The 22,821-nt window shown below is 54.8% G+C and overlaps 1 protein-coding gene across 2 annotated transcripts; it reads right to left on the minus strand.

Annotated features, from left to right (window-relative positions):
• Window positions 1-1,747: 1,747 nt before the first annotated feature.
• MED25 (mediator complex subunit 25) lies at window positions 1,748-19,842 on the minus strand. Of its 2 annotated transcripts, none has more exons than XM_059903890.1 (18): window positions 19,646-19,842; window positions 19,505-19,550; window positions 19,154-19,278; window positions 12,729-12,827; window positions 12,187-12,307; window positions 11,769-11,931; window positions 11,501-11,631; window positions 11,173-11,260; window positions 10,887-11,080; window positions 10,322-10,450; window positions 9,822-9,907; window positions 9,686-9,743; window positions 9,477-9,584; window positions 7,057-7,245; window positions 6,656-6,727; window positions 6,322-6,528; window positions 5,887-6,070; window positions 1,748-3,570 (listed from the first exon to the last, which is right to left on the minus strand). In XM_059903890.1, the coding sequence occupies exons 1-18, from the start codon at window positions 19,777-19,779 to the stop codon at window positions 3,326-3,328; spliced, it is 2,379 nt and encodes a 792-aa protein (XP_059759873.1). In that variant the 5' UTR covers window positions 19,780-19,842; the 3' UTR covers window positions 1,748-3,325. The 2 variants fall into 2 exon arrangements, with proteins under 2 accessions (XP_059759873.1, XP_059759874.1); XM_059903891.1 differs by lacking the exon at window positions 1,748-3,570 and adding an exon at window positions 5,293-5,424.
• Window positions 19,843-22,821: the final 2,979 nt, after the last annotated feature.

The raw sequence follows: 22,821 nt of genomic DNA on the forward strand, positions 1-22,821 counted from the left end.
GCAATACATTTTTAAGGTTAACTTTTTAAAAAGCCAAGATGGTGGGAAAATATATATTAGTGAGTATTGTGTACCTTGAGACAAATATACCTTTTTTAGAAGGTGTCGTTTTTCTCATACATTTTCTTTATAGAGGTAGTAGGTGGGCATGCTCTCACCCAAGACAGGTTTCCAACCATTAACGTGTCAGTGTTCTAGCTTTTTTTTTTTTTTTTTCAGTTATGTTCTGCCACTTTTGCCAGATCTGTTCCTGTGGAAGAATTCTCAATTCCCAGTTTTGCTTCCAGCTCTAAACGCATGGTCCAAAAGCAAATTGGTCAGAAATGAAATGTTTCCAACCAGTCACTCATCCAATTACAACCTTCATGGATGCCCTGGTGGTACTGACAAACTGGCATGCATTTTTAGAAGCAGTTTTGCCCTCTAAGAGTGCGTTTTGGCCAGTGATAACAACCATGGCTAATAGCAGCTCTCCTGAGGGGAGGGCTGTGCTGAGCCCGCCAGGTACTCAATCCTACGAGGAAGTCACTACTTGCCATGTGGGGAGACTGAGGCTCACAGAGGCCTGGGGACCTGCCCAAAGCCACACAGCTCATTGGTTCAGAAGCTGGAGTCTCAACACTGAGGTGCTAAGGTCTGCACCATTTCTTCTACACTTCAGCAGCTTTAACAGTACCTCGTGCTCAGGGAAAAATGTTCCAGAAAGATTTGCTCTATTGGCGTTGGCCGGTTCTCGGGGGTACTTTAAAGGCTGTTGTCTACACCCCGGCTGTGAAATGTGGAGGTGAGTTCTCCGTGTCTAGACCTCCACTCTCCGGGCCCGCCCGTAACCAAGGGCTTTCTTCTGCCTCACCCTGTGTATGATAGGCACCCGTGATGACACTGTGACAGTCCCTTTGGTTCCTCTAATGGGGCGCTGAGGTCAAGAGGGCCTCATAGGCCCACAACGGCCAAACCAGTGACTGGAAACATTTCTTTGTCTGATCAATTTGTCCCAGATGGACTCGAGCCTGTGTTTCCCTGCAGGGCAACGTCCACCCTGGTGGGAACGGCACGGGCTGCTCCCCGCTAGTCTTCTTCCCTTTTAGCGGCTTTGGACACAGTCGATCACCCTCTCCTCAAAAACTCGGCTTCCAGAACACACGTGCCTGCCTGCTCCTCCTGCCCCCGGCCCCCACCCCACCCTCACGCGTGGGTCCTCCTCTGGCCTCTGTCCTTTGTCCTCGCGTCTTCTTCTTCCAGAGGTCACAAAATGGCGGCCCGGCGGCCTCGTGAGACCCACCAGCGGATTTTGTTTGGTCCTCACAGTGTTTTTTGGTTTTAATTTGAATGCAGTTAGGCGGGGCAAGCAGTCCCCAAGTTCGCCACAGTCCCCATCAATCCTTGTCGTCTTACACCCGTCCGCGTCACACATTTCCATCACCTGCCTGGTCCCTGGAGCCATCTGAGTTTTCAAAAACCCCTGCTACACACGCTGCCTGGGAAACCTCACCCGCTTTTCCCTCCTTCGACCGCCACTGGGATCTCCTGCTCCATCTCTCATCTGCGTCAAAATCGCCGAGGGAGCTTGTTCCAAATGCCGACGCCCAGCCTCCCTCCCGCCCCCGGATGGATCTGCTTCGACAGTTCTAGATGGTTCTAGATGGTTCTAGGGCAGAGATCATAAACTCATAAATGCCGGCAGGAGCCAGGTGGGCCACATAAATGAGTGAACTTGACAGGTATAAGAAAAGTCGACGGCCAGAAATATAATCAAATGGAATCTTTACTGAACTCTGGTGAATGCATGGAACATAATACAAACATGTATGATACCGGAGTTTATATTTCAAATCCAAAATTGAAAAAATACAAATTGAAAAATAGAAATATTTAATTACTAAAATTTTTTTCTCTGTCATAATTCTTCTGCTCCCTGACTTGAAGCCGGCAGGCGGACGTCATCCCTGCCACCCCCAGATGTCAACGTCAGGCCTTGGCTGTCATGGTGGGATGGGTGGTTGAGAATTCAACCTGGACTCCTGAAGCTGGGAGCGATATTGAACTTGATTCAGTTTTGTAACGGAAAACGGCTGTTCACAAGCGTGGCCGCTTCCAAACACGGAGGTTCAGGACAACCACTGGAGAGTGGTGTAGGGCTGTCATCTTCCGACGGAACCCACTTAGGAACCAGCAGCTTACTGCCCTGTAGTTCGTTCAATAACTACTATTTGCGGTCTGCATTCACATGATCGACATTAACCAACAAAGGCAAACTGGACAGTGTTAGTTTGTTTTCATGAAGTCTGGATGCAGAGAGCCCTTGGGGGAATTTGGTCTTTAACCCCGCGAGTTGGGTGAACATGGTCTGGGCCATGTCTTTCGTTTCTGGAAACCAACTGCAGCAACGAAAGGGAGTCAGAATATTCCCTGCCAACGACTTCCCCATTTTTGCCAGGACTGGGTGAACACGATCATACATTCAAGTAGCTGTTTGTGTACGTCTTTGCGGAGAAAAGAGAGTGTTCAGAAGGGTTGGAACCTCGATCGAAAGTCTCCGACTGACCTTCTCAGGGGAACCAAGGTGTGGCTTCTGCCTCATCTGAAATGAACCAAGTGGATGGACTGCAACGGTTCAGACTGCTTCCACACATCCTGTGACGACCAGGTCACAGAGCTTCTATAAAATACATCGGGTCAAGTTCATCACCAGCCTGCCCGTGGTTAAGGTACACGAGTCTGTCACGGACATCGTGTCGTGTGTTCCATTGACTTTCTTAGTAAGGTCAGTGCCTGGTGATTGATGCAACGACCTGACTTGAGTGCTTGGATCAAGGCGTCCCCTGTCGGTCCCCTGTGACACTGATCGTTTGATCACCACCACGGTCTGTAGCTGTGCTCAGGCATTTTGACCAGTCTCCATGAAACTGTGCATTTCTCTCAACACACAGAAAACAGGTCACTTCCCAGTGTCGGGCCTGCCTTGGCACCGTGTCACAGATTTCTTCAGTCACATCGAGATTCTCCACACCACAAATAAATAAAGCTAACTGGGTGGCAACAGTTCATGAGCAGCGATAGAAAAGGCCACGATTGATTTGACTCGTTCAAGCAACCGGACTTGTCAGTCTTCGGATTTCTCTTCACCTCCCCATGGGATGCAGACGCCTGCTAGACTTAGAGGATGGTCCAGACAGACATGAGTTTCTGTTCAGGAGGCGTCATTTCTGCTCGCTTTTAAACTCGCTGTCGGTAGGCTGGAATGCCCAGGTGACTCTTTTCACATGATTCCGGAACCGTGCGTGGCAGCCGTGCCACTGCTCCCGTCCGCTTCCCAAAACCAGCCCTACTGACACTTGAGGCCCTTTTTCAGTTCATTGAGTATCGCGTCTCGCGTCTGCTCTGTGTACTGGTCGAAGCTCTTACTGTGCTTGGATTCATAGTGACGCCTCAGGTTGTATTCTTTCAACACAGACACGATTTTTTTGCATATTAAGCAGGTAGGCATGCTCTTCACCTCCACAAAGAAATAGGCTCGCTCCCATTTCTCTCGAAACACGTGGCCCTCTCGTTCTCTCTTTCGTTTTGCCACTTTTGGTAGAGACATGGGTACAAGAAAGATTTCACTGTCTCCGAACGCTACCACAGGAACAACAACAGTGCAAGCCCCGTGCCAAAGGCAACAGCCTCCTGCCTCGTGGTGGGGGAGTCAAGAGGGAGTGGTGGGGACTGTGGCGAACCAGAGAGCACACGCCCCATGGAAAGGGGCAGCTCCAGCCCGTTGTTTGCTAGGCAGAAGGGCGGGCCCAGGGGTGCCAGATCTTCTGACTTGTCAAGAGAAGCCAAGACTGCAGATTTTGTGTGTGTGTGTGTGTGTGAGAATCATCCTGATTTTTACAACTAACTTGTTAGGAAAAAAAATGCCACATATGCTAACACAGGGAAGGCCAAACAAAACTCATCTGTAGAGTGGCCCACGGGCCACCAGATTGCAACCTCTCTCCTGGGACGCCGCCCGGGAATCTGATGTTAACCGGCGTCTCAAACAATGCGGATGCTGGTGGTCCAGCCGTGGACCACGCTCTGAGCAACACTGCTCTAGGGTCTGACAACGGACAACTAATTTTCTGCCCCCAGGCCAGAGCACCCCTGTGCTCCAGCCACGTGTCTGTATCCAGCCGTCCCCTGGACGTCTCTCTAAGGACGACCTGAGGCCCTTTGCCTCATTACATCCCAAACCTGTACATCCTCCTTACATTCCTGCTGGGTTTCCCATCACCAGGACGGCTCCACCGTCCACCCTGTCCAAAGCCCTGGAAGGTAGGTCTCTGCCTGGGACCTGGAGCCTGCCCTCTCCACATGAGACCTCATCCATTCTGGTGTCTTCAACCACCACACACATACTGTCGCTAAGGACACACATCCTGGGCTCCCAACACGGCCTTGGTCACTTGGGTGTCCCTGGACCATCAGCACTCACTACTGGCTCCTTCTCCCAGCTCCCTGCCTCAGGGAGGCCCACTGTCTGCCACACACCCAGGCCAGGTCCTGGGCACCGCCCTCGACCCCACCCGTACACCCCCAGCTTTCTTCACACAGCACACTAGTCTCTAGCCTCACCCCTCCTGCCCCCCGACTCGGCCCAGCCCCTCCTCTGGCCTCTCCTCTCCCCAGGGAAATTGCCCCGGACCCCTACCTGCCTTCCGTACTGCCCTGTCGCATCCCACAGCCCAGAGGGGGCCTTCTGAGAGCCAGCCGACCCAGGCCTGGCCCCTGCTCGTGGCCTCCTGCAGCTCTTCTGCATCCCCTGGACAAGCCTCCAGCTGCTTGGCTTGGAATCCGAGCCCCGTCCCCGCCTGGCGCTCGCCCACCTCTCTAGGCCCTCCCTCCCTTATGCTCGTGCTCCAGGAGCATGGACTGACTTGCTCCTCTGACCACCCCAAGCTTCCTCCTGCCCCCACACACGTTCATTTCTGTGGTCTCCGCACCTAGACCGCCACTGCCTTCCTTCCCAGCCTCCCTGACTCCTGCTTCTCACAGACGCTGCCAAGCCCAGCTGGCTCAGAGGCCTCCTCCGGGCCCAGCTGGTACCCCCTCTAGCTCCACGAGCGCACGTGGCCCTGGGAGCCCTGCCCGCTGCCTGCACATCTCCCTGGAGCCAGGCTGCACCCGCTGCCTGACTCGCCGCCAAGCCCTGGCCTCACCAGCCCGGGGCCTCAGGGACGTCTGCTGAAGCGAGAACAAGGACAGAGGTGCCTCCCCCCGTCTCCTCCTGCCCAGTCCTGGGGGATGTCAGTGACGGGAGCCGGGGCGTGTGTTAAAAGGAACTTTATTGGGTGTCGGGGGTTCAGATGAGGTCCATGAGGATGTCGTCCTCCATGACGCTGGGCTGCAGGCCCGGCTGGGGGACCGGGCCCCGGGGACCCCCGCTGAGCAGCATCTGACCTGGGGGGCAGTGGGGAAGGGACTGCATCTCCCAGTAGTCCCTGGGGCCCTGGAGGGCCCTGGGCCTGCTTCCTCCCTCCTCCTCTGGGAGCCCAAGGCACTGAGTGGTCTAGGAAGCCCTGGGGGGACCCACAGAGGCGCCTTCTGACGCCATGGGACCACAGATAGTCCTTTTCCCGTTAAGCCTTTGGGAGCCCATCCCCCAACATACCTCTCTGGCCCTAAGACGTTTCTCAGCAACCCCAGGAAGACACACAGGAAGGGAATGGTGGGGAGAGCTCCTGCCTCCTTGGTCCCCTGGGCTGTATTTCCCAGGAGCCCTTAGAGCCCCAAGAGCCACGGGCGACCCACTATTCTTCAATCCCAGAACTTTACTTCCCAGAAGTCACTGGTCTTGGGGCTCCGGTCCCGGGGCTGTTGGGATACTCAGTCCAGGACCTGGCCTCCCCCGAACCCCCTTACCTGGCAGTGGAGCCCTCGGGGGAAGCTGTGCAGTCCAAGACTGGGTCGGCGGCGGTGGGTGCAGGAGCGGGGGCCCCAGCTGGGGCTGCCCCAGGCCCTGGTGCGGTGGGGGCAGCAGTGCAGGGGCCCCTGGTGGCTGGAGGTGGTGGAGGGAGGCCTGAGGCGGGGGCACCCCAGTCTGGGGCTGGGAGAACAAGGAAAGCAGTTCAGAGGCCCCTGGTGGGGAGCCCCCACCTCCCCCAGCCCCTCGGGTAGCTTCTGGTCTTTCTCCCAAGGAATCTTAGCAGAAGCCCACGTAAGACACGTGGGGAGGAGCCAGGCGGGTCGCCAGTCACACCCTTCGATCAAACCAACCTCGCCTCCAAGATGAAAGGAATCAAACTGTCAAGGCCCAGGACCCACAGCTCCCATCTGCCGCCCGCCCCCAAAGCTCACCGGTGGTGGGCTGAGGAGGAGGCTCCGCAGCTGGGGGTTGGCCCCGGGGTTCTGGGGCCGAAGGATGGGTCCGGGAGGGGGCGGGCCAGGAGGGCCTTGCGGGGCGCCCGGGGGCGCCTGGGCGGCACCCTGGGGCTGCGGCTGCCCCGTGGCCGTAGAGGCCCCCACGGTACCCTGTGGCTGGGGCTGCGGCGGGCGGAGCTGGAGCTGACGGGAAGAGACGGGGGTGAGGACAGAGCCCCCAGACACCCTGACCTCTGCGGTGGGGTCAGAATCACAGCCTCCTCCGGGGCCTCCCCCGCCCGGGCCCTGACCCCACTGGCCCTGTCCTCACCAGGTTCTGCGAGGGCCTTGCCTGGTCCTCCAGAATGGGGCCCAGCCCCGGGGGTGCCTGCTGTGCCCCCATCTGTGTGGGGAGAGAGGGAGCAGATCAGTGGCTGGGCGGGGTGTCCCCATGTCAGGGAGGGTCTGCGCCCTGAGAGGGAACCTGTCAGGAGCTGGGGACCTTTTCTGTGGCGGGTGGGCGGGTCTGGGAGGTAAACCTTACGTTCCCAGGTCCCCAAGAGGGGGCTGTGCCTTGGAGATTCAACGAGAACACTAAAAAAGGAGAGAAATGGTGCACGGCAACATGGGGATAGGACTGAATTTGGCAGGAGGAAGCGCCCAGCACTGGCGCCCCAGGAGGGCTCCGCGGGGTCTGCCGCGAGCTCGGGGCCGGGGGGCCGCGGCGCTCACCCCGCGCTGCTGCTCCAGCTTCTGCTGCTGGACTTGCTTGTGGTTGGTGATGACCTGCCGGATGCCGTTGACGAAGCCGCTCTGGTCGTAGGGGATGAGGCCCATGAAGATCTTCTTCTTGGACGAGTACAGGAGCATGAGCACGCGCACCTCGCAGGGGGCCGTGTGCGGGAAGTGCACGCAGCCCGCCTGTGGGAGAGCGTCGCAACTGGTCACCCCAGTGACCAGGAGGAGGCCTCCCACCCACCCCCCCCAGCGTTTCAGATGGTTCTAGAGGCCCCACAGGCCAGGAGTGGCAAGCTTTCTGCTCTAAAAGGTTGAGGAGACTCAAGGTTTGGCTTGAGGCTGCTCCAGAGAGCTGGGTGGCCAAAGGAACAGGGCGAGGCTGGGATTCTTGCTGACCACTGGGCAGGAGAGCAGAGAGGAAGTCCCCCCAACTTTGCCACACCGCGGGAGGCTGCCCTCCTCAAAGCCCCACTGGGAGGGCCCACGGCTGAGAGGGAGGGGCTTCAACACAGAGCTGATGCTGGAATCACGTGAGCAAGGGTGGTGGCGGATACACGACTGACTGGGAATCCGAGAGGCCCTTGGGGGCGCCACACCCTCTCGGCCTCAGTACCTGCAGTGAGAACCTCGGGGAGCAGCACTAACGTCCCAAGGGATGCGACTCTGGGACGTGCCGATACACATCAGGCATCCTGCCCGTGGCTGGACGCACAGGAAGTACCCGGGAAACATTAGCGAACGTCAGGTGAGGCCGTTAATACGCGGGGTGTTCAGGAGGTGGGCTCTTGGGGGAGGAGGGGCTGGTAAGATTGAGGTCCCCGCTGTAGAACCCTGGCCAAGTCAGCCTTGCTTTCTCACGCGAGGCAGACCCTGCTAGTTGCCTACCATCTGCCCTTCTCCCCTGCGTAGAGAACCCCGATTCCGTTTGGGTAGCAACACGTCCGGGTCCCAGTGCACTCATGGGTGCCTGTTCCCCGATGCTCTCCTATGCAGCCAAGGGTGGCCCAGTGGCCTGGGTCTGGCCCAGGACGTGAAGGGAAGCCTGCCTGAGAGTGGGGGAAAGTGCTTTCCTAAAGAAAGAGAAATACACAGCTGATGCCACGCCTCCTTCTTGCCTTCCTACAGCAAGTCAAACAAGAGTCCTCGAGCTTCGAAAGCCATCTTACAACCACGAGAGAGAAGCCAAGAGAACCCCAGAGATCCTGGCCCTGACGTCATGGGGCTACATAACTAACCCCGAGAGCTGCTCACCTCTGGATGTCCTGTTACGTGTCACAAATGAATGCCTGCTTGTACAATGCTCGCTTTGGGGACATCCCTCTCAGAACCCAGCTGCCATGCTGTGAAGAAGCCCAAGCCGCACGGGGAGGCCACATGTGGGCACCCGATGGCCAGGCCCAGCTGAACCCCGCTGACAGCACCATGTGAGTGGGCCATCTTGCACCTCCAGCCCAGGTGAGCTTTCAGATGACCACAGTCTCAGCCGCCACCTGGCAGTAACCCCCACAAGAGTCCCCAAGCAAGACTAGCCCAGCTGAGCCCAGCTGACACACACAGGACTAGGAGAAAGAGTAAACTGTTGTTTTAAGCCTCCACCCCAATCATCTATCTGTTCTAAAAACTCTGTTGGTTGGGTGTATTGCTATTTGCAGTTGGAGGTATTCCCAACTCTCAGGATCACCTTCTTTGTAGAATTTTCCTGAGGATTCCATGAGGTAATCCACCAAAAGTCCCCTCTCCTAGAAAAGTGCCAGATCCACAGGATGTACTCATTAACTGGTTCTGCTCTATTTAGAGAGCCTCCCTCAGTGTTATGAGTTGAACTGTATCCTCCAAAAAGACACGCTGAAGTTCCAAACCCCAGCACCTGTCAATGTGACCTTATTTGGAAATAGGGTGTTTGCAGATGTAACAAGTTAGGATGAGATCATTAAAGCAGACCCCAATCCAAATGACTGGTGTCCTCATAAGATGACAGAGACACACACACAGGGAAGAAACACACAGAGGGAAGACAGCCATATGACAATGGAAACAGAGACTGGAGTTTTGCTGTCTAAAGCCAACCCCGCCAGGGGCTACCAGCTGTAGGAGGCAAGGAAGGGTCTTCCCCTAGAGGCTTCAGAGAGCGCGGCCCTGCTGACACCCTGATTTCATTCAGACTTCTCTTTTCCGCAAGTGCGAGAGAATACATTTCTGTTGTTCTCGGCCCCAGGAAGCCAACCCAGCAAACCCCCGTCAGAGCCAAGGGTTTTAACGTGGAACGGACCTCAATCTGGTGCATGTTGTAATTATAAAAAAAAAAAATCTAAGGCTGAGGAACCCGAGGTCACAAAGGCAGCCCCACCATCAAAAATGGCTCCCTCGGGCCCAGGAGGATGGGGAGTGGCCGCCCACCCGCCCAGCCCACTCACAAAGCCGTTGCCCATGATGCGGTAGAGGCCTTTGAGAGAGTCCAGGTCCTTGTTGGTGAAGTGGAACTGGACCATCCTTGAGTTCCGGAACAAAGGGCCCAGGGTGGTCTGCGGGAGACACTGACGTCAGCCAGCGTGCGAAGCAGGGACGTGAGGAGGGGAGGACAGAGGCGGGAGGGGGTGGGCGGCTGTCCTCTCCTGCCACTCACCAGCAGCTGCTGGGGGATGAGCTGCATGATCAGCTTCTGGGGCCACTGCTCTGTTTTCCTGGGGCAACAACGGGAGGGGCGTCAGGAAGACGCACACCCCAGCTCACCGCCCACCCCACCCCCAGCAGGCACCTACAGGTTCTCGCCGTGATTCACGTAGACCTGACAAGGCAGTGACCGAGTCAGCTTAGTGTTGGCGTCCACGGAGGCAGGTTTGGGCTTCTGAGGAGAAGAAGGGCATGTCACGGTGAGAAAGGTCCCGAGCCTCCATCCCCCTGACCTCTCCTGCCCTACCCTGGGAGCCCTGAAGCTCAGGAACCCCACCCCAGTTTAAGTCCCACGAGCCCCGGGCCCCTCCGCCAGACCATCAATCCCACAATCCTCTAGCCTTCAAATTCCACAAACGCTGGGGCTCCTCCTCTTGCCCCCGAATCCCACAGCCCTCTGTCCCCTAGATGCCACCATCTCCTGGATCTTCCCTGGACCGAGAATCCAAGACCTCTCTTAATCCTGAATTCTGGGCTATAAATCCCACGTGTCCTTGGGACTATCCTCAGGACCACAAGTCCCACGACCCCATGGGGGCCCCGGCCTAACCCTGCACCCCACCAGGCCTGGCCCTATGGATCCACTCACCTCCTGCCACTCAAGGACCCCACTCCAGGCCAGAAGTTTGTTGGAGACTGACTGCTGCCCGCCGAGGGCCGGGGCCCCGAGCTGGGCCGGAGAAGGGCCACTCACCCCGCCTGGGGCCACGGTGCCCGCCTGACAGAGGGGAGGAAGGAGGGCCATGGGGCAGGGTCAGACCATCTCCTGGGAGGGAGTCTCCTGAGAGAGGGACAAACCAACAAGCAGAACGGGACGGAGGTCCCTTCCTCTGCACCCCCAGGGCCAGAACACCAACCACTGGGCCGTGCCTGGGACCACAAATGCTCTGACCCTGTAGGATTCAAAGACTCTCAAGCCCCTGATGTCCTGCGCCCCCAGGACCCCTCGGGCTCCTCAGAACAGTCTTCACCCACCCGGAACCACAAACCCCATGATTCTGCTCCCGGACCCGCTACTCAGTGTAGCCTTAGCACAAGCTCCATGAGCCCCTGAGGACCCCGAACAACAAGACCCACGTGCCCTTGGGCCCTCCTCAGAAAGGCCAGCTGCTCCTCCCCTGCACTGTGTTAGCAGCCAGAAGGCAGGTACCTACCATGGATGGTGCCCCGGGCTGCGCAGGGGGGGCCAGGCCCGGGCCAGGGGCCACAGTGGAGACCAGGCTGGGCTGGGAAGCAGGAGGTGGCTTGGGGGCACCGGGGGGCCCTGGGGGCAGCGGGGGGGCCTGGGCCTGGCTGTAGGGGGGACCCACTCCTGGAGCGGCTTGCTGAAGGGGGTTGATGGGCGAGACTGCGGGCGAGACCAAGGGAAGCGGTGGGGGCGGGTGTGTGGAGAGTGGCCCGGCCGCCCCCGGCCCCGCCGCGTGCCCGCCCGGGACTCACAGCGAGGGCCCAGCCCCGCCTTCTGGCTCTTGGCGGCCTCCACTGCGTTCTGGGCAGCCACCTGGGCTGCACTCAGGTTCCCGGGCACCTGGTGATACAGGGGAGGGGCTGGTGAGGACCACCCTCCCCAGCTCCAATATCGCAGGAGCTCGTGACTCCCATCACCCCACAGGGACGTGATTCCCCAGCCCTAAAACTTCTACCCTCCAGGTGTCTCAAGGGAGATGCCCATCACCCCCAAGGCCCAACATCCAACTAGGTCTCTCCCAAGGGACCAGGGCTCCCGCAAGGCCCCAGGAGCATGTCCCTTCCCTGGTGATGTTCGCACCTGGTACTGCTGGGGCACAGGGGGCAGAGGCTGCTGGGGGGCTGCTGAGAGCGTGGCCCCCGAGGGTGGTGCTGGAGGCAGGGGCACAGGCTGCTTCGGCTGCAGGGGGCCGGGGGCCGAGCCACCTCCGACTGAGAGCCAAGGATGGACGATCGAGCCCCACGAGAAGGGGATTGAGAGACAGGAAGAAAGTCCAAGTCAGAGGTCAGAGGGAGTCCGGGAGGACGCCCCTCCCGCGCCCGTCCCCCCAGCAGCACCCGGGCCTCACCTGGCAGCACAAGCCCCCGCACCAGCACCATGTGCCGCGGGTCCTGGCTCACGTCTGCTGGCGGCTGCAGCGGCTCCAGCATGGCCGGGGGAGCCGCCTTCTCGAACAGAAGCCGCAAGGCAGGCAGCTTCCGGGGAGACACGATGGAGAAGTATATTCCTCGCTACCGGAGAGGGGACAAGCAGTCAGGACAAAGCCACCAGGCCAAGCCCTGGCTGTCACACCTGCTTGGCCCTAAAACCAAATCCCATCAGGCTTTGGGACAGGAGACCCCAAGACCTGTATTAGCTGCCCCAGAGAACTCTGGGTTATAGTTCTTCCAACAGGAGCCAGCAGCGCTGGCCACGGAGTCTGTGACGACCCTGGGACCCAGCACGGCAGGCCCCAGCCCTCCCGCCTCAGACCCAGGAGTCCTCACCTCCCCAATCTTCTGCACGAGAGTCTCCGTCGTGCACCCAGAGTATGTGGTGCTCTCGACAGCAGGCAGCAGGTACGGGGGTGAGTTACAGATGAGGAGGCAGACTCGGTGTGTCTGGCCGCTGCCGAGGACAAGGAAAGATGTGGAGCGTGTGGCAACAGGGGCCCTGAGAAAAGACCCAGAGCCAGCACCAGCAGAGGTGCAAGTCCTCCGCCCCACAGGAAGTCAGGAGTCAGGCCCCTACTTCACAGCTGAGAACACTGAGGCCCGGAAGAGGCTCCTGACTCACTCTAAGATACCCGGCAAGCAGGGAAGGCAGGAAGCAGACCCAGAGCTGGCTCCCCTTTGGTGAGGACGCCGAGACTGGGCACAGGCCAGGTGTCCTCATCAGAACACCGCCCGGACACCGCCTGCTTCCTGGCCCCAAGTGTCCGGCACGCAGAGCCCACCCACCTCCCCACAGAGAGGCTGGGGGTGGAGCCCCGAGACAGGGAAAGCAGGTTACGTGCCAGGTGGACCGAGACCGACGTGGGCACACTCACATCTGCTCCCGCATCTTCTTGAAGTCATCAAACAGCTGCAGGGCTGTGCTGAGGCCTTCTGCGATGAGGCTGCAGCTCTCGCCACCCCCGCCCATGAACCTGCAGGGGGCCAGGCGGTCAGCCTCCGGGGGGCCCTGTGGCTCCCCAGCCCCTGGGCCACCCTGGAAGGGCCCGAACCTGTGCCATCCCTCTTCGTAGACTGTGCACCTTGGGACGGGGACACTGCAGAGTTCCCTGCTCTATCCCCAGTGCTGGCATGAGGACAGGGGACATTTGTCATCTCCTGCAAGGCAGTCCCTCTGGCAAGAGGCCCCATCAGAGGACAGAACAGAGAAAGGGCCCAGGACTCTAAGCCCAGGATCCTGTGCTGGGCCCCAGTGCCTGTGCACCTTGCCCTCTCTGGGCCATCCGCCCTGGCCTCACCCCAGCTTCCCAGCCTGGTGCACGGGCCTCCTCTGTCTTCCCACAGTGTTATGGGTTGAATTGGGTCCCCCAAAACAGGTATGCTGAAGTCCTAACCCTCCACCACACCTTAGGATGTCACCTGATTTGGAAACAGAGTCTTTACAGAGGTAAACAGGCTACAGTGAGGTCCTTAGGATGGCCTTAATCCAATATGACCGGTGTCCTTATAAGAAGGGGAACTTGGGACACAGAGACAGACACACTCAGAGGAAAGGCGACGTGGATGTGATGAGACACAGGGAGAATGCCACGTGGAGATCAGAATGACACTGCCACAGGCCAAGGAATGTCTGGGGCGACCAGAAGCTGAAAGAGGCAAGGAAGGAACCCTCTCTTTAAATTCCAGAGGGAGCACGGCCCTGCCCCCCCCCCATCTCAGACTCCTGGACCCAGAACTGCGAGACAATAACTTTCTGTTGCTGTAAGCCACCTTGTTTCTAGTACTGTTACAGCAGCCCCAGGAAACTACTACACACAGATCTGGGTTTCTCCCCCAGCTGATCTACAGAGGGGTCACCAGTGTCCATCCCCGTGTGGCCTGTGGCAGGCCTCTGCTAGACTGCAGTTGTTGTCACCATGATTCTTCGGGTCACGTGGTCGCAAGGCTGACCCTTTGCCGCAGGGGACATCTGTGCAGACTGGGCCCCGCTCTGGGAGCCCTAAGGGCCCTGTTGCTCTGAACCGTGGCCCCTGTGTCTGTGTCAGCACCTGTCTCCCCGACGAGGCAGGGACGGGGTCTGAGACCTCCCTTGTCGCCAGCCTCACCAACCCCACCCGCCAAGCCTGGCACAAGGGAGGCCTTGGGAACTGTGTGTTACATAAACAAATGGCTTCAAATCCAACCCTGGCCATCAAGGCCAGAATAGAGCCAAGCCCTCAGCTGGGCATCTGGGGCCCTGCCCACCTTCCACTCCATCCTCTCTGGGTGCAAGTCCTCCAGAGCTTCTTGGCTGTCCCTGGACTCCGTGATCAGCCACGCGCCCAGGCCTCTGCCTGTGCTGTCCGCCCCAAGACCACATACCACTGCCCCTTCTGGCGCAGGTGGAAACCCTGCTTACCTAACCAGACACCCAGCCCAGGGTCATCCTCCTCCAGGAAGCCTTCCTCACCTGCCACCTGATCTCAGGGCCCACCCTCAATCACATCACGTGTCCCCCAATACTGCGAATGTCAAGCTTCCTTCCACAGCCCACCTCCCCTCCAGACGGTGCAGCCCTCAGTGAGGGAGACCCAGTGGTCTGAGCCAGCTCTACAAGTACACACAGAGTCCCGGGAAATGCCTGCTGAGTAAGTGAGCCACCGGAGCATGACCCCTCTGTGCCGTACCTGAATTCTTTCCCGGTGTAGACTTCTGCCCTCTGCTCCCACTCTCAGGGTGCTCAGGCCACACCACTGTTCCTCCCCATGACCCACTCCCCAGCCCTCCTCTTCCTCACCATCGAGACTCCGGTTTGCACAGGAATTTTAATGCCACAGAGTTGGGGGAGACCCCGATAAATGAACCAACTCTGGATCCACCCTACTGCCAGCTTCCTGTGCTGGAAGAAATCAAGCCATCTTCATGGCTGGGGCTAAGGAGACAGGGGTGAGGGGGTAGGGGAAGAGACAGGAAGCAACTGCTTCAGGCATTCGGAGTCTCCTTCTAGGGTGATGAAAATGTTCCAGAACTAAATAGAGAAGGTGGCTGCACAACATTTTCAATGTACTAAACGCCACTGAATTGTTCACTTTAAAATGACTGCGAGTTGGACTTCCCTGGTGGCGCAGTGGTTAAGCATACGCCTGCCAATGCAGGGGACATGGGTTCGAGCCCTGGTCCGGGAAGATCCCACATGCCGCGAAGCAACTAAGCCTGTGCACCACAACTACTGAGCCCGCGTGCCACAACTACTGAAGCCCACGCACCTAGAGCCCCTGCTCCGCAACAAGAGAAGCCACCGCAGTGAGAATCCTGCGCACCGCAACGGAGAGTAGCCCCTGCTCGCCGCAACTAGAGAAAGCCCGCACGCAGCAATGAAGACCCAACGCAGCGAAAAATAAATAAATATTAAAAAATAAATAAAATAAAATGACTGTGTGTTATGTGAATTTCACCTCAATTTCTAAAAAATAATTTATGAGGGAAAGTGCGATTGACCATTTTGAGATCCCAAAGCTGGCTTTTTTTCTTATTGAACAGTAAGCATAAGCCACCTTTTGCCAGCTCAGAGAGAGACACATAACAAATATTTTGTCCAAGAAATGAGAAAAACTTAAAAATGGGCAGTGGGAGAGGGAATTCCCTGGTGGTCCAGTGGTTAGGACCCCGCGCTCTCACTGCCGAGGGCCCAGGTTCCATCCCTGGTCGGGGAACTAAGATCCCACAAGCTGTGTGGCACGGCCAAAAAAAAAAAATGGGGAATGGGAGAAAGCATGACCAGTTGCAAAATATGTTTTAAATATCATAAAGTTTTAAATAAACCCCTCAAGTAATAAACATAAAGTAAAAATGAAATGATTCCTCATCCTCATGCCTCTGCCCCCAATTGCTCTGCCCGATGTCACAGCACTGAGTCCTCACCACCCACTTTCACGGGCTAACAGGCCCCGGGAGCCCCCCAGAGGGACTGAAGGAACATGAACAGCAGCCAGCTCCGACCAAGGACTTCCTACAGCCAGATCCCCGCCCAGCCCATCACCCCAGGGAAACACTGGCTCCAAGAGGGCCAGGACTTTGCCTGCCTCATACCCCCTGACTCCTCGGTGCCTGGAACAATTTGCCCCACAAACATCTGTTGAATGAATGAATGCACAGATGAATGAATGAATGCACAAACGCACTGTCACAACGCCATGGGGGAGACACTTGGGCTATTTTCCTTCTACCCTAGCCTTTCTTTTTTCTTTTGATTATTAATTTATTTATTGGCTACAATTGGTCTTCGTTGCTGCGTGGGGGCTTTCTCTAGTTGTGGCGAGCGGGGGCTACTCTTTGTTGCGGTGCGCAGGCTTCTCGTTGCAGTGGCTTTTCTTGTTGTGGAGCACAGGCTCTAGGCCCGCAGGCTTCAGTAGTTGTGGCACACGGGCTCAGTAGTTGTGGCGCACGGGCTTAGTTGCTACGTGCCATGTGGGATCTTCCCGGAACAGGGCTTGAACCCGTGTCCCCTGCGTTGGCAGGCGGATTCTTCACCACCGAGCCACCAGGGAAGTCCCTACCCTAGCCTTTCTGATGCTGGGTCACTAGCTGTAGGCGGGAGGGGGAACCGCCCCTCTTGTCAGAAAGGAAAATGTTAACATCAGAAATGAACCTCTCCAAAGCAAGGACGTTTCAAAAATCACACTGCCTGCTTTGTTCCATAAGTGATGGATGTTCCAGGAAAAGATAAGATTTCTCCAAGCGTGAACAAAACTTGCTGACTTTCTTCGTGATCTCTGTTACAGACCGGCCCTGAATGCCACAGAAACTGAATTTAGATGGTTACATAGGACTTGATAAAACAGTGACGACTGTGAATATTAAATAATGGCTTAAAATGTTTATCAGCTGATTGGGAGGATTCCGGTGAGCATACAGCACACAAAGCTTTTTTATTTGGTTATAGGTGCAGTGTATTCTAGGTTGGTTAAAGGGGAGGGCGAATACGGGATGAAAGTATTCCGAAAGCATTTCCCTCTTATCTTCCCAGTGCCCTTGACATTTTTAAGTAAGGGGGTTTAACTGCTTTTCCTGACACCCACCAGAAGGTTTGGTTTCCTGGTGATTATCTTCCCCACAGCTTTCACTCGTTCATTTATTCAGCAAAGGTCTCCTAAGGCCTCTTGGGTCCCAGGCCCCAGCTGGAAGCAAACAGCAGGGAAAACACCCAAGTCCTGGACATTCACAGTCCAGAGGTGTAGAGCTGTGACAGGGAAACACCTGGGGGCAATGGGGGCAGAGGAGAGAGCAACTGGCTGCTTGCCAGAATCAGGGAAAGGACATCTGAGTCGGGTCTTGATGTTTATATAGGAGTTTACCAGGGGGAACCAGAGTATGAAGTGCATTCTGGGCATTCATTCATTTACTCACTTGTTCAACAAAGTTTTCCTTAGGCCTCCTTTGTGCCAGGCCCTGTGCTGGGTGCTAGAGACTTGAGGGACATTAGACTTGGACTTGGGCCTCAAGGAGCCCCCATTCAACATTATTCAAGTCTTACCACAATCTAGTCCAGAGGTTCTTAAATGGGGTGGATTCTGCCCCCAAGGAGATATCTGACAACGTCTGGGGACATTTTTGTTTGTCAGACTGGGGGAGGGAAGTAGCCACTGGCATCTGGGGGGTAGGGGCCGGAGATGCTACTGAACACCTTACAATGCACAGTACGGCCCCCCAATAACAAAGAATCATATGGCCCAAAGGGTCAACAGTGCTGACGCTGAGAAACCCTGCTCTACCCTGACCATGAATTCTAAAGACCATGAGGGGGAAACTTTGCAGTGTTCAACTTTGCAGTGAACGTGCAGCACCCAGTCCAGCGCATACAGCCTGGAACAAAGCAGGTGTTCAACAAACATTTGCTGCAGGGACGTACAAAGAAAACAGCGAACTGGTGTTATTTAATGAACTCTGACCAGACCCTGAGCTGAACACAGTATGAAAATCAGGTCCTGTCATCCTCCCAGGAGTCCTGAGGCATGGACTACCATTATCTATCTGCAATCCAAGAAACCGAAACACGAAACAACGGCAACAGCTTAGGTAGCACTTAATACGTGTCAGGCACTGTTTTAAATAGTCATCAACTCGTTTAATTCACGAAGTATCCCTACAAAGTCACGGTAACCATGTCTCCAATGATCCTCATCTCCTAGTATTCACGCCCCCCTCAAACACTGGACAGGACTGACTTGTGTACTAAACAGAATGTGATATAAGTGATGATGTGTGACTTCCAAGATTTGATCATAAAAAGCTCTGTGGCTTCCTCTTTGCTCTTTCTGTTGGATTGCTCAGGCTGAGAAAAGCCAGCTGTTGGAGGACACTCAAGCAGCCCCACGGAGACACCTTGTGGCTAACATCTGGCAAGGAATCGAGGCCTCTAGCCAATAGCCATAGGGTGAGCCAGCCTGTAAATGGATCCTCCGGTCGCAATCACACTGTTGGATGACTGCAGCCCAAAGTCATGGTGACTGCAATCCCACAAGAGACCCTGAGCTAGAACAACCCATCGAAGCCACCCCTGAATTCCTTACTTACAGAAACCACATGAGATAATAAATGTCTGTTGTCTTAGACCGGTTAAGTTTTTTTTTTTTCCTTTGGCCACGCCTCCAGGCATGTGGGATCTTAGTTCCCAACCAGATATCAACCTGTGCCCCCTGCAGGGGCAGTGTGGAGTCCCAACCACTGGACCGCCAGGGAAGTCCCAAGCTGCTAAGTTTTAATGTTACCCAATAGTGAATAAGTAACACAATAACTGTAAGTACCATTAACCTTCCCGTTTTAGAGACAAATTATATTAGACGCAGGGGACAGAGAGTTCTGTTGTGGTAGAGCCGTGCTGTGGCCCCAGTCTGTCTGCACCTGCAAGAGCCTGCAATGTCAACTATCACAATTCACTCCAAAGCACAGAGGCCTAGCTTATCTTGGCCTAGCCCCACCCCTCTTGCAGTCAGGCTTCAATGCCTCCATCTGAAAATGGAGAACTAGAGTAGAAATGAGAAGCAACAGGCAGAAAAGGGAGGAATCACACGTGGGTGCTGGAGTTCCACAGGCCTCCTTGACTGGGAAGTTCTTTCTACTTCCGAGCCAGACAGCAACATCAGCTAAGCACACAGAACCGACCACAGAAGTGACTTCGGGATAAAACCACAATCCCCATCACAGCCCTTTTCAGCCAACTAATGTGAGGGGATGGATCCTGCAGCTCAAATCCAAGCCACCATTCCTCCGCGGTCCGTCACAGGGTCCCCCAACCCTTCCCAAAGCCCAGAAAAGAGCTCACTTAATGCCATCGAGCCAGGTGACAAACTCATAGGCGCTGCTGGTGGGAGCGTGACATTGTACGTAGGACTCTGGGGCGCAGTCCACCGTGTTGAACACCACGAGGCTGTACTGGGTCCCCCCATACTGGAAGGAGAGGACAGAGAAATTTTTCATCTGGGACCCCCAGCTCCCTTTTCCCTCAGGGGAGTTGGGGCTCCCAGCTCCCCGTCCCTTAGACCCAGGAGTCCAGACCCCAGCCCCTCCCCCCTCAGACCCAGGAGTCCAGGTCCCCGCCCCCTCCTCTCTCAGACCCAGGAGTCCGGATTCCCAGCTTCCCTCTTCCCTCAAACTCAAGAGTCCCAAGACTCACGTCTCCCCCGAAGTCCGTCTCGGCAGGAGGACCACCATTAAAATACCTGTGAAGGTCGGAGGTGAAAGGTCGGGGTGAGACAAAAGACTGTGGAAGACTAAAGTCGGAGGGCGGGGTTGGAGTCGCGGAAACGGCACTCACTCGATGGCCGGGAGCAGGTAGTGCTTGCGGAGCCCCTCGAAGTAGGGCCCCAGGTTGGCCGTGCCCTCAATTACAAACACCACGTCAGCTACGAGGCCCCCGGCGCGGGCCGGGCCCTCCGACCCGGGGACCATGCCCCGCGCCGCAACCACCGCCGCCGCCGTAGCCACTGTGGGATGAGCGGAAGTGCGCCTGCGCTGCGCGCGCACCCGCGCCGGACGGCCTTGCGTCGCTGTTGACGCTCTAGTGGCCATGTTTGTGCGGGGCACCCAGGGCTGGTGGGTTTATCTCCATCCTCTTTCGCACCCAGTGTGTGCAAGACTCAAAAAGGACCTAGCGAACCCCTTCGGGGGCCTGATGTGGAAGACTGAATTATTGGCAGAACTGTCGAGAGAGAAATATATTGAAAGCGGTGCGCAGCCGCCATTTTTGAACGGGGCGACCATTCCGACGCTAGTTTCAATGGGAGGGTCTGGAGACCTGGTTGCTGTGCAACGCGTACGCTGCCCTTGTTTTCTAAAAGAGAGATTAGGTTTCTAGTTAAGTTCTTTCTGGCTTGGGGGGATGGGGGGGTGGGTCGTGCGAAGGGTCCAATCACATCATCCGAAACGGGGTTACTAGGCAACGCTTTAAGGTTGCAATCAACTCTGAAGGGAGTGCAGCTGTTTTTCCCACGCCGAAAAGAAACCAAACTCCAACCCAAGTGGAGGTTGCTGAGCAACACTTGCTAGTTGTTTTCTGGGAGAAGAGCCAGAAACTGGCCTAGAACATAAATACGTTCCAGGTGGATTAAAAATGTAAATGTAACAAATGAAAGCATAACACTGTATAATCCTGAAGACTGGAAAAAGAGTTTCTTATCATTACAGCAAAGCCAGAGAGCGTAAAATATTGAACTGTTTGCATAAGACTCCATGAACCAAGTTGAAAACGATACTGTAAACTGGGAAAGTCATTGTAACTACATAAATACATGTTACTAATCAATAAAAACTAAGGAAAATAGAAATACTTTATTTTTTTAATGGGGAAGGAAACTAAGCAGGCTTTTCTCACACGCAAAAAATATTAAAAATAGCAAATATCTGAAAGCCGCTCATCTTCAACAATTAAAAAGTGCTAACAGAGGGTCCAATGACATAGCATTTTACCTTTGTCATGTTAATTAAAGTTGGAAATAATAAGTCCATGAGGGTGGGAGGGTTTGGGTGAAATGAGCCGGCTCAGAGGTGATCTAGTGGGGGTGGAAACCAAAACGACTTGCTCCAATGCAGTTTGTCAATATATTTCAAGGTAAAGAGTGCATTGCTTTGCACTCAGCAGTATCACCATTTTGTCACATGAACTTTATCGATCCCTTTTTTCTTTTTTCTTTGATGAACCCTTTTAAAGCAAATCCCAACATATTTTACCTCTACATTCTTGACAGGCATCTCTAAAAAGGTGGATATTTTTGCACGTAACCACTATGCCATTAACACCCCTAACAAAATTGTGTTATTTCTTGGTATCATTGAACACTTAAATCCATAATCAAATTTTCCCAATTCTCTCAAAATGCCTTTTTACAATTGTTTTATTTGTATCAGGATCCAAACAACGACCAAACACATATTTAGATGGCTTAAATTTCTTTTAATCTAAAGCAGCTCCCTTCTTTTTTATACTAGTGTAATTAAATTTTTAAAAAATTATAAGGAAGATAAAAGTAAGTTGGAGAAAGGCAAAATGATAAATTGGTAAGGAGATTAAAATGGTACCTAAAATTCCCTCCTAACCCTAAGGAAACTTTTCTTTAGATAAGCTGAATGCGTGATTGGCTCCATTAACTGATTTTTAACCATTTCCATTAATGTATTATAAACGGTAAGTTAAACAATGAGCTATTTTAGCCTGGACTTCAGCTTCTGGCATTATGATACATTAGGTGATATGACATTGTTTTTGTGACATTGGTGGTTTCATAAGAGGTAGGGGTAGTCTTCAAGTATCTTCCCTCCCCCACAGAGGAAACAAATTTTAAAAAAGATGCAGTTGGAATCGAACTTCCTGCCCCAGATGGGACTGCACTGGCATTACCAAGAGCCTGAAGGCAGCTGTGATTTGTAAAACTTAAGTGTAGTTCCCCAGCTAAGCAAGAGCCGTCCAGGGCAGCTGATCTAGTTCCAGGATAGTAACACTGCTGACAACCTACAGAAGTAGAAGTGAATCCTCCCTAGAGGACTCTGATTAATATCACAAAGACCACCAGCACAGAGGCAAAGATTGAAATTAGAGTCCACAGAAACAACAGTTAACAGATGTAGGTCCCCCACCTCCAGGTACTGGAATTGTCAGGTTCGTAATGAACCACACTATGCAAAATAATAGGAGAAATAAAGGACATTAAGTTATCTCGTGCTGTGTAACAAATTACCCCAAAACTTAGTGGATTGAAACAACAACATTGTTACTTCGCAGTTTCTGTAGATCGGGAATCCAGGCATGGCTTAGCTGGGTCCCCTGCTTCAGAGACTATAATCAAAGTGTCAGCCAGGGCTGTAATCACCTCGAGGCACAACTAGAAAGGATCTGCTCCCATACTCATTCTTGTCATTGTTACCAGGGTTCAGTTCTTCACAGGCTATTGGCCAGAGGTTCCACGTGTCACCCACCAGGGTCCTTGGACTCTTTTTTTTTAATAATTTAAAATTTTTTATTTTATTTATTTTATTTTTAGCTGCATTGGGTCTTCATTGCTGTGCGCGGCCTTTCTCTAGTTGCGGCGAGCAGGGGCTACTCTTCATTTCGGTGCGCGGGCTTCTCATTGCAGTGGCTTCTCTTGTTGTGGAGCACAGGCTCTCGGCGTGCGGGCTTCAGTAATTGTAGCACATGGGCTCAGTAGTTGTGGCTCGTGGGCTCTAGAGCGCAGGCTCGGTAGTTGTGGCGCACGGGCTTAGTTGCTCCACGGCATGTGGGATCTTCCCGGACCAGGGCTCGAACCCATGTCCCCTGCGTTGGCAGGCAGATTCTTAACCACTGCGCCACCAGGGAAGCCCCCTTGGACTCTTTAATCAATAAAAATTGATAAGACGCCAGACAAGAAATTCAGGCAAGCCTTTATTTGGACTCTTGCTGCAGCAGGAGGGAGTGAAAACAAGAAAGAGGTGCCCTTGTTTGCTCCGTGACGGGGAGCA

This window comes from Balaenoptera ricei, chromosome 19, assembly GCF_028023285.1.
Source record: "Balaenoptera ricei isolate mBalRic1 chromosome 19, mBalRic1.hap2, whole genome shotgun sequence".
Classification (NCBI taxonomy): Eukaryota; Metazoa; Chordata; class Mammalia; order Artiodactyla; family Balaenopteridae; genus Balaenoptera; species Balaenoptera ricei.

Coding starts and splice junctions, on each gene's coding strand:
- MED25 (XM_059903890.1), bottom strand. CDS start 19,779: ATGGTCCCCGGGTCGGAGGGCCCGGCCCGCGCCGGGGGCCTCGTAGCT. Junction 19,551..19,645: donor TACCTGCTCCCGGCCATCGA/GTGAGTGCCGTT, acceptor CGACCTTCACAG/GTATTTTAATGGTGGTCCTC. Junction 10,451..10,886: donor AGCCCGGGGCACCATCCATG/GTAGGTACCTGC, acceptor CCCCTCTGTCAG/GCGGGCACCGTGGCCCCAGG.